The following is a 19,486-nucleotide window of genomic DNA, read 5'->3' on the forward strand; positions in this document are numbered from 1 at the left end:
TACGTAAGAAAAAGAAAGAAAGAAAGAAAGAAAGAAAGAAAGAAGAGAGATATCATGGCAGAATCATTACCAGTTTTTCTTGGATGCTGTTTTCCTCTCTCTCTCTCTCTCTCTCTCTATTTTTTTTTCTTCATGAAATTTTTTGTGTTTATCATGGAATCGGACACCGAATGACATAGCTCCCTCTATCTACGATCCCTGAAACCCGTCACACACGGAGCTAGCTGCTTGACTTATGTAGGTTATCGTGTTTATTTTCGCCTCAAACTGGAAGTCTGCTAGTACTGTGTGTAAGTCCGATGAACTTCCTGAATAGAGCACACACAGGCCAGACACCGCTGACAGTCACATACACAGACTGTGCACTCACACAATAATTATACACAAACTCCGCGCTCAGACGTAACACATACTAGACTGTGCCCCCATCACACTGGCTGAGTGCGGCGTGTGTGTGTGTGTGTGTGTGTGTGTGTGTGTATATGGGTGTATGGGTGCCTTCCTTTCGTCGAGAGGGTTCGTTCGGTTCATCGTTCGTTTCATCGAGCGAGCTGCATCGGCCGAGCCTAGCCTGTAGCCATTGCGTACAATGTAAGATCTACGCGCGCTATGGGAATATACTCGTAGGCTAAAGTATATTGGACCTTGGTTTTGGTACCGATCATTTTCCAAACTTTTTAGCGGTGTCCGAAAGTTTGCCGGGGGTTGAGGGTACTCTTTGAGTTATTAGATGTTACCGTATGAAGTTTTCTTCGATATATTGACATCAACGAGCTCCAGTACTTAGTGCGAAGTCGACAATCACATCTCGGACGGTCACGTACGCGACTTTCTGTCCGACGTCGTGATGGCGGCCCAAGATGAGAAAAACCCTTACGACGACAGCAACAGACAACTGTAAGTAATGGTATTTCGGAGGTTTTGTGACTGTTTGTACAGGTGTTTCTCAATTTTGACAGCAAAAATGTTTTTCTACGTGTGCATGCCGTGAGCAATCTTCTGTAATTGAACTTTCTTTGCAAATATGGGTAAACCCTGGGCCTAATTCGTTCAGGAAATTAGCACACACCCATATGCGAAATGCATTCTCACAGTCCGACATACTGATTTTGATGTGAGCTTCAATTTCGTATTTGCGTGCGTTGTTCCGCATTATTGCGATATGCGTGACAACGGCACGGCAGTAGACACAACTTATCAGATTTTTAGCCTGACATCCACTTTACCATAATTGAGAGACCACCCATCGGAAACGCATAGTCCAGTAAATTACGCTTTGCTTTCTGGCTAGCTGGCTGGCTGATGGCAGTTCTGCACACCATGGCCATGGATGGCAGGTGACGTGACCATACGTCGTAATGCTACACATTCCATCATTTGGACTTGTTCACTTGATGATGAAGTTGACATTGATTGTTTTATGCAGGCAGAGAACTTAGGCTGCGTTCATGCGAAACTAGAATTGCGTTTCTAAACACATTTAGTCGCTAAACGTGTTTAGTTGCATTGCGTTCATGCGATTTTCCCATTTAAACGCGTTTCAAAACGCCGATCTGAAACGCGGAAAAAAGGGCGTTTTGAATCATGATTCTGCCAGAATCACGATCGCAGAAACCGCATGAACGCAACCGTGATTTCAATCATGATTCTATGACGTCATTGTGCGCTGTGCGCATGCGTGTCTCGTGGGGTATCCCCAAAGAGATTTTCCCCAGTGGTGGGGAGGAGAAAAATCTCTTTGGGTATCCCACAGCTTCTTGCTCTGTTCGCGCGCTTGTGTACGTCCAAGAGTCGTGTGTTTCAGTACCATACTTGCACTTGTTTGTTTTATTCATCAACGCCATACACCGATTCTATGCTAGTATCTAATGTTAGCTGTTTAATATAATAAAACATGTAATTACTCTCCGATTGAGTTGATAAAAATAATTGCTGCAGCGCTGTGTCTACCAAGGGAAACAATTGGAGAGACAAAGAATTAGGAATATTCCTTGATCTGTGGGTAGAGCCTGAATGCCACACCTTACTGAAAAGTATTCACCGAAATAAAAATGAAAAGGCCTACATAGTAAACTGACTGATCAGTTGGCATAAGGAGGTCTGGCTCGAGTTGCAGAGACAAGGTCAAACTGCGCAGTGCGCTGCGCAATGGCAAAGGATGAGCAGAGCCAGAATCAGCGTTGCAAAAGCCCGCATGAATGCTCTTCCGCCGAGACCGTGATTTGAAACGCCGTTTTGAATCATGATTCATGTTTGTGATTCTGGCTATGAAATTCGCATGAACGCGGCCTTAGTCTTAGTGTAAATTTAATTTAATTTTAACTGAGCTACGACCAGCCTGAACGCGAAGTATCTTAACTGTGTTAAAGGAGCGCCCCAGGGTTGGCAGAGAACCATGTGGCATTTCTAGGAAGGAAGCTGCGCATAATTTGACCATCTAAAAAAGTAAATGGCAAAGGCCAAAGCAGCATCCAAAATTCGACCGCTGGTCAATGCATTCTGTGCGGTCAAATTTTGGCTCAGTGCGCAGAAGGTCGTACCTTGTGCTGCTTTCTTAATTTATTTACTTATTCCATACTATCGAGAATAGTGTAGTAGACCATACACGTAGCCCATCGCCCCAGGCCCAGCCTTAGCCTAGTCCAGGCCATAAAATGCCAGGGTCCAGGAGCCAGAGGGCTGGGCTGGGCAGACCTCCTCTTTCTCTGTGGACCAAAAATATGTTGGAATTATGACAGTCTGCAATCCTCCCATTTCACAGAAAATTTTTCATATCGGTCGGTCACTCATCGGCCACCCACCAAAATTTATTGGATCGCAATGATGAATCCGACTTGATTGGTCGACTATCAGGTGAGTGCCAGACATGTTGCGCGCGCGTGATCCTCACCGGACGGTCTTGCCTCATTGGATCACCACCCAACATCTCTGACTCTGACCTGATTCATCTGACTGGATTTGATACACTTCGGTTAGTGGCCGGAAGCGAAAAACTGAGCTTCGGATGAGTGACCGATGAGAGAAAATCACTGTGGAACTGGAATGGGGGTATAAAGATAAGAATTTTGTTGGTGGACATATTTGTAAAAATGTATTGAGTATTTTCAATTTTGTCTGTGCTCTGACATGTACTACTGTACACTACAGTACAACCTAGGAATGACAATGAGTACCGGTACAATTGTATACTATTGACTATGCTATAAAGTGTTGATAATGTACAAGTAACTTGTAGGCTGGAACTTCCTCACTAGAAATAAAAAACTATTTAAAATAACAAGTACATACAAATGTAGCCGTTCGATTGCATACTGTGTTCTTCATCACCTGTTATAGAACGTGACTCTATGATCATGTGCTGTACTTGTATGTAGGTACCTTTTGTAATACTGCTTTCTGATGTCACAATGCTCAACACTGTCTGTTTCTTTCCATCTCGTGTCTATTCCCGTGCGATTTGTGCGCAGATGGCACTTTGGAAGCATTTCCCGCAGCGAAACGGACAACTACCTGAGCCAGAAGAGACCGGGTACATTTCTCGTGCGGGACAGCCGTACTTGCCCTGGAGACTCGGTTCTATGCGTCAGGTACGAACTCACTAGGCGTAGAATGTCCATGGATAGAGGCTAGGTGCTACAAATGTAGTATACTACAGTTTGTGCGTACACAGCAGTACCTGACATACATTTGTACAGTGCATGCCTGATATAACAAAATTCTCATCACAACAAAGTAAAAAACGTTACCATCATCTACATTTCATATCGTTTCATAGTTTACAGTTCAGCTATAAAAAAACAAAAAAAAAATAATGTAACAAAAGGAAACTGAGCACTGGTCCTTTTTGTGGACCTTGTTTGAACTGGAGTATACTGTATGGTATTTGATGTTGGGAAGCTACATGTGCTGAATTGTATCCTGCGACACATAATGCTGTGTACTTTTGCAAGTTTTGGAAGTCAGGTGCTATTCCTAAATTTTGCAACACAAGAAAACTTTAACTCTGATCTCAACATGAATGTGCCGTGCATGCCTACAGTGTACTCATACTCACTGTGCATGTACTGGGTATGCAGTGTACACAGTACATGATGAAGGTACATTGCATATGTTGCCTAAGTCTTGGTTTCTGATTTCTATGTCCATTGCTGTACTTTCACAATCACAAATTTAGCCGCTTAAAGAAGTTGTTGGATGTGATGATTCACAAAAAATTTGACTTGTGAGTATACAAGGCTATAGAGTATGTAAACTTGGGTAATGATAGTACAATGTATTATTTATGATAACTGATTATGATGATTATTTTGATAGTGATAATAATAATAATAATAATAATGATAATGATTATAATAACAATAATAATAATAATAATAATAATAATAATAATAATAATAATAATAATAATGATAATAATAATAATGTAATAATATTGATGATAATAATCCTGACAATAATAACATTAAGATTAGGCATAGTAATCACAATCCTCAATAGTATTATTATTTATATTATTAGCATCATTATTGTTATCCTAATATAAACTGGATTTTTATTTGCATGATGCTCTGTTACCTGTCTTTAATGCAGTCGGAAAAGTGTTCAATTCTTTCATGTATTGAATTATAGAGATCACATCACCTCTATGTTGCCTCGCTCATATTTTTCATTTGTTTTGATTTGCAGTGAAAACAGCAAAGTTTCACATTACATTATCACAAGAAAGGGAGACCAGTTTGTTATAGGAGACCAAGCTTTCTCCTCATTACCTGAAATCATCAATTTCTACCGGGGCCACTACCTCGACACGACCGTTCTACTAGAACCAGTGAGTATACACTCGCCCCAGTTAGCCTAACACATGCCCACTGTTCCCCACCCAGCCCTGCCCCACCTTACGCCACCTCAACTCAATCCCACCCCACCCCACCCCACCTAACTAACCCTACTATCAAACCCTTCGAAGACTACTGTACCTAGTAACTGTAAAAGTGGAAATTTTTGCAGTGTTGTAATTTTCACGCATTTCGTACAACCAGAAACCTTTGTAGCACAAATATAAAAGCCCATGAATATTATTGCTTGCTATATGTTCCAGTGGTCCATGTCTTTTTCCGCGGAGTTAGAAACATGTGAAACTCCTCTTATCTGGCCGAGCACAAAAAATTCCTCACTGGAAAATATCCACTTTTATAGTATTCCCAAGTATATATAATCTGGCAGGAATCTGTGGGAAGCACATATTATAGCACCATCAGCTACAGTGCATGCAGTCCTCAACAGACTATTAAAGGTAATAACCACTAGTATTCTTTCTTATTCCAGCTTTCCTCACCATTCTTTGCATGATATCTTTGGAATGTACCAACATTTGGTATTTGGTCCTTTTTTGTCTGCCCCCCCCCCCCCCCCCCAACATTTGTCTTGTTTTTTTTTGTTTGTTTGCTTGCTTGTTTGTTTGAAGCAAGTGCTTGAATTAACAAAATCATTTCTACAGACGATATTGGCTATGAATATGTGGATAGTATTCTCTTTCTTGTTGTGAACATCTACACACTGTAGGTCCTGTTTAATCAATATGATTGCAATTTATTGTAGGTTACAATAGGGTTTATTGTTTTTAACATATAATGCCTAAATGCCTGCATACCTGATATGAAATGGCATAGCAGATCTTAGTAATTTACAAAATGAGGGTGTACCATAATAACACGCTTTTGAAAAGCTTTGTCAGAAAACTGTGCATGGGAGTGCTCTGGGAAGATGTCCCCAAGACTTTACCAAAGACTTTATGTACCAAACTGCATAGGTCAGTCCTTTCAATACCATCTGTAGCTGCATGTGTTGTTGTATAAGTGCTGTCAGTGACTATGAGTTTCGTATTGGCGATAGATAGATAGATAGATAGATTGGCGATAGATAGATAGATAGATAGATGGATAGATAGATGGATAGATAGATAGATAGATGGATAGATAGATGGATTGATGGATCTAGATCAAGATGAAAAGAGAAATAGAAAGATTTGAGATTAGTAATGGAAATAGATACAAGTAGGTAGATAGATAAATAGATGGATAGATAGAAAGAAAGATAGATGGATAGATAGATAGATAGATAGAAAGATAGATAGATGGATAGATAGATGGATAGAAAGAGAAATAGATTTTTTTTACCCTTGTTACCAGCTTTTTGCAGCGAGTCCCAAACTGCAAACCAATCAATAGAGAAACACTGTGACAGTTTCTGTAGGCTACGTGTGGTTTATCGAGACATTTCCATCACCACTTCTCTCGATTCAAGCAATAACACTTGAGTTAAAGATCCTGTAGCAGCATGGGATGGAATGGAAAGGGTCACCCCTCTGCGAATATTTAAGAATCCACGTAACTGTATGGTATACTGCTGTATGGGGTCCTCCCACAAGACTGACACCCACGAGTCCTACAGCCCACGAGTCCTACAGCCCATGAGTTTAACACTAGGCAAATGAAAGCCCATGAGACCGACACTAGGTAAAAACAGCCCATGAGTTTGACAGGGCTGTACCACACAGGGTTTAATGTGTTGGTCAAGTTGGCCTTGTTTGCTTAGTGTCGAACTGCTGAGCCATATGACTCATGGGCGGTATGACTCGTGGGTGTCGGTCTCATGACTTGCACCCATCTGTAGCACTGATCTCTGTGGCAGTATACACATAGCAGCACAATCCCGACACGAGTCGACTGTTACCAATGAGCGTACGCATCGATGCACGTATTCGCTGGTCGACGCTATGCAGAGTTTTCGTATGTGTCTCTGGGGGTAGCGAACGAATTGGGCCACCCATAAATCCCCCACATGACCGGGTCTTTAACCCGTTCCCTACGCAATGAGATCCTTGAAGTCCCGTGGGCTTTTTGTTGCACCTGGCAAGTTTCATGCGTGTAGTGGATTCCGACCTACCAAGTACAAATCATTGTATGTACACTCTGAAAACTAGACTGGTTACATGCAAGATGTTTACCTCTCTTTCTGTGTATCAGTAGGCATCTCTTTAAATACCTGTCTGACTTTCAACACAAAACTACAAACTGTATGCAGAAACTTTGCTTTTGGTTATACTGTTTTTACAGCATTTTTATCTCTTTTGTTCCTAAGCGCATTATCGATGATTGTCTGCCGTCTATCCAGCATGCAAACTTCCCCTTTTCTCCTCGAACATGCTTTCAAAGACTTGCCTATCATTGTGCACTCTTCTAACGCATGCACGGTATGCTTCAGTATAATAAAACTTGTGAATGTTATGATTATCATTCTCAAATTATTATTGTGACTACTGTTTCTATATTCTTGTTATTCTGTTATTGTTATTATTATTATTATTATTATTATTATTGTTATTATTTTTATTTGTAATTTCATTATTATTGTTATTATCATTATCATTATTATTGTTATCATTACCATTGTCATTTATTATTATTATTATTATTATTATTATTATTATTATTATCATCATCATTATTAGTGTTATTAATATTGTTTTTATTAGCATTCCTCTTTAATTGTAAGCAGAAGCACTACAGTGGGTGCTTCTATTTCTTCTACTGCATTATCATTTATTGGATTGAATAGGAAAAAAGAAAGAAAGAAAGAAGGGGTGGTAAACTGAAGGCATGTTTCTCTTTTGTCCTACACGGTAGTCAAATACAATGACGAGCTTAAAAGGATGGTACATTGTACATCTACAGTATTGGTGGGGGCAAGGATTAGGCTTTTAACTTTTTGTGAGATACATTTTGTACCAAGAAACCACTTGAAATAGTACAGAGCATACCATTCTAAGATGAAGTCAAAGTCTATTTGATGAAAATCAGTTTTGGAATGGCTGAGACATCCAAAAACAAAGTAAAATAAAGTGATCATAAAAAAGGTGTGTCCCACCTTTTATTAGGATTGCTCTATTTTGCGATCTCACCATTTAAAAGCCAATTTTCATCAAATAAACATTAAATTCCTCTCAGAATTACATGCTCTTTCACATTGCATATATTAAAGAGGTTTCTCATTATCTCACCCAATAATGGTAGCAACCTGAATTTATACTTGTACAGTTGAAGGTCTCAACCAAAACTGTATGATCCCTTTAGTTCAATGCAGGATTGTACACGGTTTAGAAAGGACAGTTTGATGGCAGTTCTTTGGGAATGTACACTACTGATGAGTTCATTTTAGTACTTCGTGATCTGTCCACTTGTGGTGTACATTACTCTCACAACCTTTTGTGAGAGTTGTGTAAGAAGAACAGTGTTGAGATCTGAAGCTCTGAAGTAGTACTGTTGGAACTACATGTATGTATTTGCAGGGCATTGATGCATGCATTAAAGTGGTGAAAGTGTGTGTGTGTGTGTGTGTGTGTGTGTGAATTGATTAATTGATACATTGTAGTATAGTAAGCTACACTCTTTAACCACAAACTACAGTGTACATTGTATGTTTGTATCTTGTTTGTAAATTCCCATGGCACTGGGTGTGAAAAAGTGTGACCTGTATGATGTAATACACACTGTACATGTACAACATACAGTGCATGATACAATATTGCACATCCTGTAAAAGTGAATATATTTATATTATATTGGATGGCTTTGAATGGGATACCTGGGAATATTGCACGAGTTAGGGCCAATATTGCATGAATCGAAGGTGAGTGCAATATTGGCCCTAACGAGTGCAATATTCCCTGGTATTCCATGAATCAAGGCCATCCAATAAAATTATTGTCATCTATACAATCAAGTAGAGCAAGCATAAACTGCACAAAATTAACCGGCTTCTACTCGTCTTTGAAGTTGACTCAGCAGTCACATCCCAGCGCTGAAAAGGGGAAGCCCCTAAAACTGCGTATCCAACAAACAACTGGCAAGATGTTTGCGCGCTTGTGAATTGTAACAAAATGATGCGCACTAGTAGCAAGCATTTGCGCATTCAGCAAGCGCTCGCACAATAAATGAGACAGAATTGAATATGGTTTGATCTTGAACGGCAAGTAACAACGGTAGCCTATGGGGAATTAATACGTTGGCCTATGCGTTTCGTTCATATGCTCTGATATTGAACGGTAAAAATTGAGCGGACTACAATATGCGTTTTTAATGCGCCGCGAAAACGTCCTATATAGATGATAATTTTGCATGCACATAATTTTAAACGCTCTGCCAAGTAATATGAATACCACACGTTTTTAATTCTGCGGAATCTTAAAAGACATTACGTAGTGGCACATTTTACATGATATAGCAGGCAAAAATATTTGTTTATAAAATTTTGGAATTTCCAGTTTTTCATTCAAATGCAATTATGCCTGAGGCTCAAATCCTGATTTCTATTACAAAACTGATAACTATTCTGAAGTTATTCAACCAGGAATAGCATCATATTTTAGACTTCAATATACAGAAAGATCTGAATTTTCATCACATTGTGTACATGATCAATGAAAAATTGTGAAGTTTATCTTAAATATGACATGGTCAGCTTCACACTCCATGACATGTTCATATCCACTGTGCAAGAACTGTTTTGCAAAATAAGCAAAATTTAAAATTTCATAACTTCCTTATATTTCATCCAATTACAGTCATTTCTTTTTTACTGTTGAATGTAATAGCAAGATTTTACTCTATTTTTTAGACTAACATATTTTTGGACTGGATTTCCCTTAAAAAAACAAACAAAAAGAAACTGCTATTGTATTCCTTTAAACTATGACTACAACATTGTTGTACCGTACTTCTGCTGCACTGTGCATGTACTACCAGGTGCTGTTTGTTATTCCGAAGGTTCGTTATTCCGAAGGTTGGTTAATCCGAAAATGAATCTTCAGAATAACGAACCTTCGGAATAACGAATCTTTGGACTATAGAGCCTTCGGAATAATGAACCTTCAGAATAATGAACTGTAAACAACCGTACTCCCACAACTGCTATGCACTAACTACATACAGTACAACTATCAGTATCAGGGCTACTACTGTGCTACTGAGTCTCCTTGTAAGGGAACTTATTACCACTAAGAGGCGTAATGTGCCTCTGCTGCAGTACTGCAATGACTACTGCTGCTACTATAATGCTGTACTACATATACTACTATTACTCCTACATAATTTTAACTACTGCTGTTGTATTATTGTACTTCTGCTACGACTATTACTACAATCATGACTTCTACATTTTACAGGTATACTGCTAATAGTATTCGTATTCACAGAAGCACTGCTATCATGTGTACCGATGCTCAACTAGTACACTGAATGAAATACTCTTGCTATTCAAATGCTATAGAGTACTACTACAATTGCTTTTATAAACACATGAAACTTTAAAGTACGTTTCATTAAGAAATTTGTGATTCAAAAACATCGAATTACAGCATTGAGGGCCTGACACATTTTTTTTTTTTTTTTTGGGGGGGGGGGGGTTTCTGGTTCTACTGATCCATATTTATCATGTACGAATGATTTTGAGTGTGATTTTTCCTTAACTTCTTGCCTTTGTTTGTTTGTTTGTGTAGTTTTTAGACACCTCCAAATATAAAAGTACAGTTTGTATAGGGGCCCAAAGTTACAGTCACAAAGGAGAGACAACAAAGTTAAATTCTGCAGCCCGGCCCCCAAAGTGATGACAGCCGTTCATGATGCTTCCCTAAAGTAACTTTTTGAAATGCAAAATAATTTTCCATCTCAAATTTGATTAGCAAATTTCAAATGATGAACAATATTTCAAATGGTATCCTGTATACTTCTATACTTAGAAAACTGCTACACATACAATGTTACATGTCCAATGTAAGTTTAATAGTTTGTGTAGCAGTGGTGTAAAAATGCATAGCAAACTGTGATGCAAAACCACAAAAATCATTCCCTGAAATGGCCCCTAGCAATATAAAATCATAGAATTGTAGACTTCACCCTGTACAAAAAACCTGTGCCTGCCAGCTGCAGTATTGTATTTGAATCCGGTGGATGTGATGTGATCTACTCTCCCCTACTCAATCATGTAGCAAGCTATACATGTAGAGGTTTCCATGTTGATTGCAATTCCATGAATTCCAATACAATGTTACTGTCAACATGACACCAAAGACATACTACTCCTGGAATGGAATGTCAATACAGGAGTGATACCATGCAGTATCAACTCTAAACTCCACGTTACTAGAAATGCCTTAGTGCCTTTGAATGTTTATGATGCATGTGTGCAAACATTTGGTATGATTATGCTTAGTAGCACGAATGCAAATGATTAATATACTGTTTGTGTGTGGTGAGAGTGTGTGGCCAACTTTAAATTTCCTTAATGTAAATTGGCATTTCCCACTATAAAACAGATAACACTGTAAACACTGTTATTTTCGCGTACAGATATTTTCGGGAATGAAGAGGTCATAGACATTTTCGCGAGATGTCATTTTCCCGAATCGACGCCAACGCTTACATTACATGTAAATGCTCTATTAACAAATCACATTTCGACAGTTTTGAGTGGTGTTAACTTCGCGATCCAACTGTGATTCGTGAAATTCATGAAATTAAATCCTTGCGAAAATAACAGCTTATACAGTACACCGAGACCCCAATTTACATGAGAAATTCAAAAACTCCCTCCTCCAGAAGATGAGCTCTTATACGTGTACTTGAAAAAGTTCTCTCCCAAGGGACAGTCTCTCAAAGATTGTCCATACGTATGGTGTTATATTTTAGGTGTGAATGGGGCCTCATCCGGTGTGTTCTGCTGTTGTCATTTCTCTGACATTCAGGTATACATTATATTTATGCATTGTACATTGGTGTCATGGGCTAATTGATAATCCATTCATTCATGCATTGTGTGTACTTCCTCTCTCTCTCTCACTCTCTCTCTCTCTCTCTTTCTCTTTTGCCTTCTCTCCCGCTCTCTCCCCGCCCCGGTATCTTTTCTCCATTCCTATCCATCAGTGTCCACAGCGGCAGATGGCTCCGCCCCCTCTCGCCCCACCCCAACCACCGCCACAAGAGAAGGTAAGGAGACATGAATCCCCCATCCCCCCGTTTCACACACTGTGCAATAGCTACTGTACTCAGACTAGAGTGCGTTCACATTTCCTGATCTACAACAGCTGCCTGTTATGTTATGAAATGGTCAGCATGGCAGTGCAAATGGTATTACTGGTTGATTTTAATACACACTGAGCATTCTCCATTTTTAACGAGCTGTGCATCTGACATTCACATTGTGGGGTCTGTGGGAAGTACATGTATACTGCTCTCAATTCTTGTTACATTCTCTTTCGCTCTCATGTTTGTTTATTTTGGTTTTTTCATAATTTTTCATATTGACTGTGGGTTATTTCATACTTCATGATAGTACTGTACATGTACACTTATGTGTCATAAGTTCTTTGTCTTCTTTTACAGTGCATGATAATGGTGGTCTTGTAAAACTTTATTTCCTGATGTGTATCCTGCCACAATTCTGCATCAAGTTTTTCTTGATAAATCATGTTCGCTGTTCGTAGGTAATCAATGAATATAATATGCACTCTTTTTGCACGAGACTCCTCACACCCAACACTGTTTTCATGACCATAATATTATAGCACCAGTCTCACTGATACCAACTTTATAAACCCACTCAAACTATTGAATTTATGATTGATTCTAAAATAAGCAGCACATTCTGGGAGATTGTTAAAATTTGTTGTCCTTCTCAAATTGGCTCTTTTGATATTGTTTGCTGTTGATTTTATGGATTTGACCATTTCCGTCTAACCTTTCTCCCATCAAACAAGATTTTTGTTAAAAAATAAACAAAAGTGTCTTTTCTTTATCCCATCTATGACAGATGGGTCAATCCACGTCAAATCATCCAATTTTCAGAAAAGTTGTCACCCGACCCCCTCCGATTTTCTTTAAAATCGCACCATATGTTCCCCAAAGTGTCTGACGGAAAATTCCAAAATATTTTGCCCCAAGGTCAATTGGTTGCTAAGATACAGCCTCACATAGCAACCGATGTGCATTCCAAAATATTAGTTAAAAGAAAATTATGCATTTTTGATTGATTGTGGTAGCATGGATATTTATGCAAAAGTGTTCATTATCTGGAAATTGAGAGAACTTTATAGTCTTTCAAAGAAAAAGTGACTAAGACGCGAATTTGACTTTTCGTTAACGTGCACGAGGTCGCCGAAAATGGTGTTAAATGTTAATTCCGAAAATTTTAATGCATATTTAGAGGCTAATATCTTCCACATTTCATCACCTTAGGTTCTAAAATATTATGCTGTTGAAGGCTTTGACTTGCTCAGTAATTTTGAAAAAAAATTAGCGGATTCGTGCTCACCGTTTTCACGGAGAGCGCCCTCAAAGTTGACAAAAATGAAAAATGTGCCAAATTCAAGGTCACGGATCACCCTTCGTCCCACCTAGGAATGGCATCAATTTTTTTGTATTGATAGACATTTACCTATATTATCTTGGGTTACCAAAGAAATTTTGCTACCGAAATGTTCAATGGTAAATTTACCCCACTGAAAATAGTCGTAAACGGCCAAATTCCCATGTAATATCATATATTGGGTTTAGAGGACATTTCAAATGTCCATGCTTTCAAGATAAAAAGCCCTAGCCCTGTGATATTTGCTGTAGGGGTAGTCTGTTATACATATTTTAATAATATATACCACAAAACACTTTTATTACATAATAATGACTTTGAAATTTAATCCAAGATTTGATAAAAACAATAAGTCGCTCCATTTTCCTCATTGCACTGCATGTAATAATGTGTTTTGAAAGACTTTTCACAGAGCAATATTTCAAGAATTATGAAAGCTGACAGCCTACCATATTAAGGTTCTAAACTATTTGTGCTCTTCTTTCAGATTTAGTGTCAATTTGATCATGAATGTTATACCCTTGACCTTGAAGTGCTTCTAAAAATAGCTGTAAATTTGTTAAAATTACAAATTACACACACAACAGGTGTTTTATGGCATAACATACTAGTGATTCTTTCACAAACACAAAAGTTTTTACAGTGTACATGTTATATACTGGAATAAATCTATAGGTTCTGGCAAGATATGTTACAATCAATTACTTTGTTCTGACAATGACCCTGAGTTTATGACCTTCAAAATCAGGAGAAATGCCTATTCCTGCCCATAAAGACCTGTATTTAAGTAATAGTTGATATTATGGACATTGCACCCAACACATAAGATTCTTATTCTAGCCTGTGAAACGCACATTAAAAGCACTGAGAGTCTTCTTTTTGGGGGGATTTGTTCTGTAACTTATGACAACTTCCAAAATAATTTCCATTCTTATGTATTTTCTTGTTTTGGAATATTTGTTAAGCATTTCTTTGTTTTTTATTTTCTACAACATTTGTGGGGGGTTTTTATTGGAAATTGTCACAGCCCACTTTTTCAACCATAATTTGAATAGAATTAATCAATCAAAGTGATAAATAGTAAAAATGGTCAAGTTTTTTTATGAATTTCACCACAAAGCACTGTTTTCCATAGGAAATGCACACAAAATCACAAAATATTACTGTCCCCTTTTGTGATTGAAATTGAGGGTCATTGTCAAAACAAAGTAATTAATTGTAACATAATCTTGCAAGCACGTATAGATTTATTCCAGTATATAACATTTACACTATAAAAAAGCTTTTGTGTTTGTGAAAGAATCACAAGTATATCATGCCATAAAACACCTGTCATGTGTGTAATTTGTAGTTAACATATTTACGGCTATTTTTAGAAACACTTCAAGGTCAAAGGTATAACATTCATGATCAAATTGACACTAAATCTGAAAGAAGAGCACAAATAGTTTAGAACCTTAATATGGTAGGCTGTCAGCTTTCATAATTCTTGAAATACTGCTCTGTGAAAAGTCTTTCAAAACACATATTACATGCAGTGCAATGAGGAAAATAGAGCGACTTATTGTTTTTATCAAATTTTGGATTAAATTTCAAGGTCATTATTATGAAATAAAAGTGTTTTGTGGTATATACTATTAAAATATGTATAACAGACTACCCCTACAGCAAATATCACAGGGCTAGGGCTTTTCAGCTTGAAAGCATGGACATTTATAATGTCCTCTAAACCCAATATGTGATATTACATGGGAATTTGGCCGTTTACGTCCATTTTCAGTGGGGTAAATTTACCATTGAACATTTCGGTAGCAAAATTTCTTTGGTAACCCAAGATAATATAGGTAAATGTCTATCAATACAAAAAAAATTGATGCCATTCCTAGGTGGGACGAAGGGTGATCCGTGACCTTGAATTTGGCACATTTTTCATTTTTGTCAACTTTGAGGGCGCTCTCCGTAAAAACGGTGAGCATGAATCCGCTAATTTTTTTCAAAATTACTGAGCAAGTCAAAGCCTTCAACAGCATAATATTTTAGAACCTAAGGTGATGAAATGTGGAAGATATTAACCTCTAAATATGCATTAAAATTGTCGAAATTAACATTTAACACCATTTTCGGTGACCTCGTGCACGTTAACGAAAAGCCAATTTCGCGTCACAGTCACTTTTTCTTGCAAAGACTATAAAGTTCTCTCAATTTCCAGATAATGAACACTTTTGCATAAATATCCATGCTACCACAATCAATCAAAAATGCATAATTTTCTTTTAACTAATATTTTGGAATGCGCATCGGTTGCTATGTGAGGCTGTATCTTAGCAACCAATTGACCTTGGGGCAAAATATTTTGGGATTTTCCGTCAGACACTTTGGGGAACATTTGGTGCGATTTTAAAGAAAATCGGAGGGGGTCGGGTGACAAGCACTGGATGATTTGACGTGGATTGACCCAGATATTTATATACATGTAGCAAAATCAAACAGTGAGGGTACATATTGTATTAAAAGATAATCATGGTATATTGATGGAGAAATATAAAACAAGTTTTTAGTAGTTTTATGCTTCTTCCTACACTTGTACTTTGATGCAATGCCCCTTCAGTCCAGTTCACTTTCTTTCTTTTCTTTTAGTTCTGTGTTATTGCACCTTGTTGTTAAAGTTTTCCTTTTCCTTCCTAAATTGTGCCTGCATAGTACAAGTGTAGATATGCATCTCCAGTAGAATTGTGTACACAAGATTTCGCCTGTCAGTGTACAATGAGAGTTGGTTTTGTACTTCTGAAGAATATGTTGCAATAAGCATGCAAAAAGATAGGACTAGATATTGTAATAGTCTTGTCTATTTTAAATGGTTATTATTTCCACACTCTTTGTGCTGCTGGTGAAATGCAAAAGAAAAAAAAAACAAACAAGAAGAAGAGAAAGAAAAGAAACGATGAATGAATTGAATGAGATTGAAACAGTGGTGAGGGTGTACATGTGTAGATGACAGGTCCTGGTATAATGATACCGTACATCCGTAAGTGGCCATATCACCACTGTCTGCCTACCAGTAATAGAGACGACCCAATGTCTCGAGAAAAGTGAAAGTAAGCCCTTTTAATATTGCACGACATGTTATTGTGTGAAATGGAAGGGAGGCGTCTTTCTCTTTAACACATCATGTTCTGGAGTATTAATTTTGTTGCTGAAAATTATCGAGCTTTAAATTGGCAACTCTGAATTTTGATACATACATTGTATCCCTCGCTGGAGAGAAAAACTGCATTGTAAATGGAACTGGTTGACTCTATTCTAATCCAACTGAGTGGATGGGAAAAGGGAAAACCCCTTCTTAAGTTTCCTACAAATTTTGAAAAAAAACCCCAAACAAACCAAACAAACTCTATTCTGTTTAATTGTGTGGCCAATCAGAGGATCAGGGGTAATTATATAGTAACTTAAAGGTTTTTTGATAATTTAGCAAGCACAATGAACAATGCTATGAAGAGAACTTGCAGTGGATCCCCAAAAAGTCAAATGAGAGATATGGTGATTTTTTTTTTTTATGCTTCCATCCAAAAATGTCGGTGGAGGCATTACTTTTTCCATCCGGCTGTCCTTCTATCTGTAATCCGCAATCAATTTTGCGGTCACCGTATCTTAAAACTGTGTGAGGTATCCAAATGAAACTTTGTATATACATGTAAACGAGTGGACAAAGTTGTGCCTATCAACTTTTTGGTGCGCACGCTCAAGGTTGAAGGTCAAAGGTCTAGGTCAAATTCTTAAAATTTTGCTATTTCCCCGTAACTCTACAATGCCTAAAGGCATTTTCATGAAACTTAGCATGACATGTATTTATACCAGATAAAGATTCTCTCAGGAAATGGCACCAAAGTTCAAAGATCAAAGATCGCATGAAAATGTTTCACTTCATTGTCCCTATTACAATTTCGACCCTCGCTACAAATAGTTTACATGATATAATGCTAAAATGAACAACCAGTATTTATGTGGACCAGTTGTTATCACGCATTGTGGATGCCACTTGCCCAAATGATCCTTTTTGCCAGGCCCTGTTCCTTTGAACCTGCTAGTGGCCATTCATTCAATATCCTACCTGATTTCAGTTGCTCCGCACTAGCGGCAAGTCAGTTTATAGCGTCCTGGTCTGCTTTTTAACCAGTCTACACTATGTAGATAGATTTTAATGCAATCTCCACTTTAGAGTTTACATTCTGCACATGAGCAGATAAGGGTCGTCCAAGTACAAGACTATATAACGAGACGCTAAATTGTGATGCGGTGTGGCATGGAGAGTGCCTGAATGGTTTCGTTTAAATAAAAAGGCATATTTTACCATTTGAAGATGAAACAAAAACCCAGCATTAGTGCTTTAAAATAGTTCTAAAATGTGAGATACTTTGTAGGGATAGGAGCAACCAATGTAAAAATTTGAATCAGTATTATTGTTGTTAAGTATTGTTAGATATACAAAATGTGAACAAATAATGAATGTTTCCAGACTAGACTGTCTGCAGTTATGGTTTAATGACAAAAATGGTGATATTTCCTTATATTTTACTTTTAGGCTTTATTGCAAAAATTCTATATGGATGGATGTTTTGTGATACAACTGATCTACACATCAATGCATTAAATGCAATATGTTGAACATTTTTGAAATCACGCTTCCCAAAGGGAAACTGGGCCTTAAAACATTGCAATGAAGGAATATCTTTATAATAAAACATTCATAATGGGAGCATGTTATAGCACAAAACAGTGGTTCCAGTGGTTAAACATTTAATGGGGACTTGTGCATCATCACTGACTGTGAATGGGTCTATTTCCTGTGTACATGTACATTGTACGTACATTATACAATGTATGTGAGTCTTTTGGATCAGCTGTCTCTGAAGAAATACAAATCACAAAACTGAAGTCCATGTTTGCCACAGTCTGCCAGTACAAATATTGGAATGAGGAACCAACCATTACACCATCCACTTTGGGGTATTTCCTAGTTTATCCCTAACAATTTTTTCCCCTTTAATTTCTCATTTCTTGCTGAGGTGAAGCAAAGGGAAGTTTTTGCAACTTTTTTTATTTTTCCTTTTGGCTTCCCCAAACTTTTTTTTTAACCACATCATTCTTTTTTATTGATTTATTGATTTATTGATTTATGTATATATTTTCCCCCCAAAGCGAAACATGCCTTGATCTACAGCCTAGTTGTAGAATAACTGTTATAATAAATTTAGCCTTGGATATTAAAGCCACTGCCAGATATGTTTTTAGGTGTGTCATGGATTCCATGGAATTTAGATGTCCCTTTGCAGATAGAGGTGAAATTACCACATGTTGACATTGCTGTAACAGTGCTTTTGTTGACACAGGCCGATGGATGATGTATTATTGTAAAGCCGGAAACGTTTGCTACATACATAACCTCTGGCAAATTGGAGCATATATGGCCATATTTGTGGCATGAAACTTTTGCGAATTGCCACTACCATTTAAAGCACTGTGTAGACAAAACCTTTCCCTGTGCATGTTTAATACACTTTCACCAGTCTGCCTGGCTCTTTGCAAAAGCTTCATGCACGCAAAATTTCTGGTTTTTCAGAACTAGCTTCAAAGCCCAGCTTAAAGGTCCTGTTTACCTTTGGGAGCAGTGATTTTGAAAATGTTCAAGATATCACTTCTGATGCATTGATATGTGTAGGTCAGTTGTATCACAAAACATCCCTACTGTACCATATAAGATTTTTGCAATAAAGCCTAAAATGTAAGAAGATATCACTATTTTTCTCATTAAACCATAACTGTAGATCTATGGTTTAGTCTGGAAACATTTTTGTTATAAGATTTTTCACATTTTGTGTAATTAACAATATTTACTTAACATTGATACTGGTTCAGGTTTTTACATTGGTCGTTTCTATCCCTATACAGTAACTCACATTTTAGATCTATTTTGAAGCACTAATGCTGGGTATTTGTTTCATCTGCAAATGGTAAATTATGCCTTAAAAGTGGTCAAAATGTGACTTCAAAAAATGAAGAAGGAAGTTTT

General features: G+C 37.6%; 1 protein-coding gene across 3 annotated transcripts in view; it reads left to right on the forward strand.

The window, feature by feature from the left end:
- The first annotated feature begins 597 nt into the window (after nt 1-597).
- Nucleotides 598-19,486, forward strand: part of LOC139723411 (adapter molecule Crk-like) — a 45,234-nt gene continuing 26,345 nt past the window's right edge. For 2 of the 3 annotated variants that reach the window (XM_071634659.1, XM_071634667.1), the window contains exons 1-4: nt 598-897; nt 3,468-3,587; nt 4,687-4,828; nt 11,979-12,041. In XM_071634659.1, coding sequence (XP_071490760.1) covers nt 848-897; nt 3,468-3,587; nt 4,687-4,828; nt 11,979-12,041 — 375 coding nt within the window. In that variant the 5' untranslated portion in view covers nt 598-847. The remainder of the gene's footprint in view (nt 898-3,467; nt 3,588-4,686; nt 4,829-11,978; nt 12,042-19,486) is intronic. The other variant, XM_071634673.1, reaches the window with a different exon arrangement.

This window comes from Diadema antillarum, unplaced genomic scaffold, assembly GCF_040938485.1.
Source record: "Diadema antillarum isolate AM-2024a unplaced genomic scaffold, OU_Dant_1.0 scf00000014, whole genome shotgun sequence".
NCBI lineage: Eukaryota > Metazoa > Echinodermata > Echinoidea > Diadematoida > Diadematidae > Diadema > Diadema antillarum.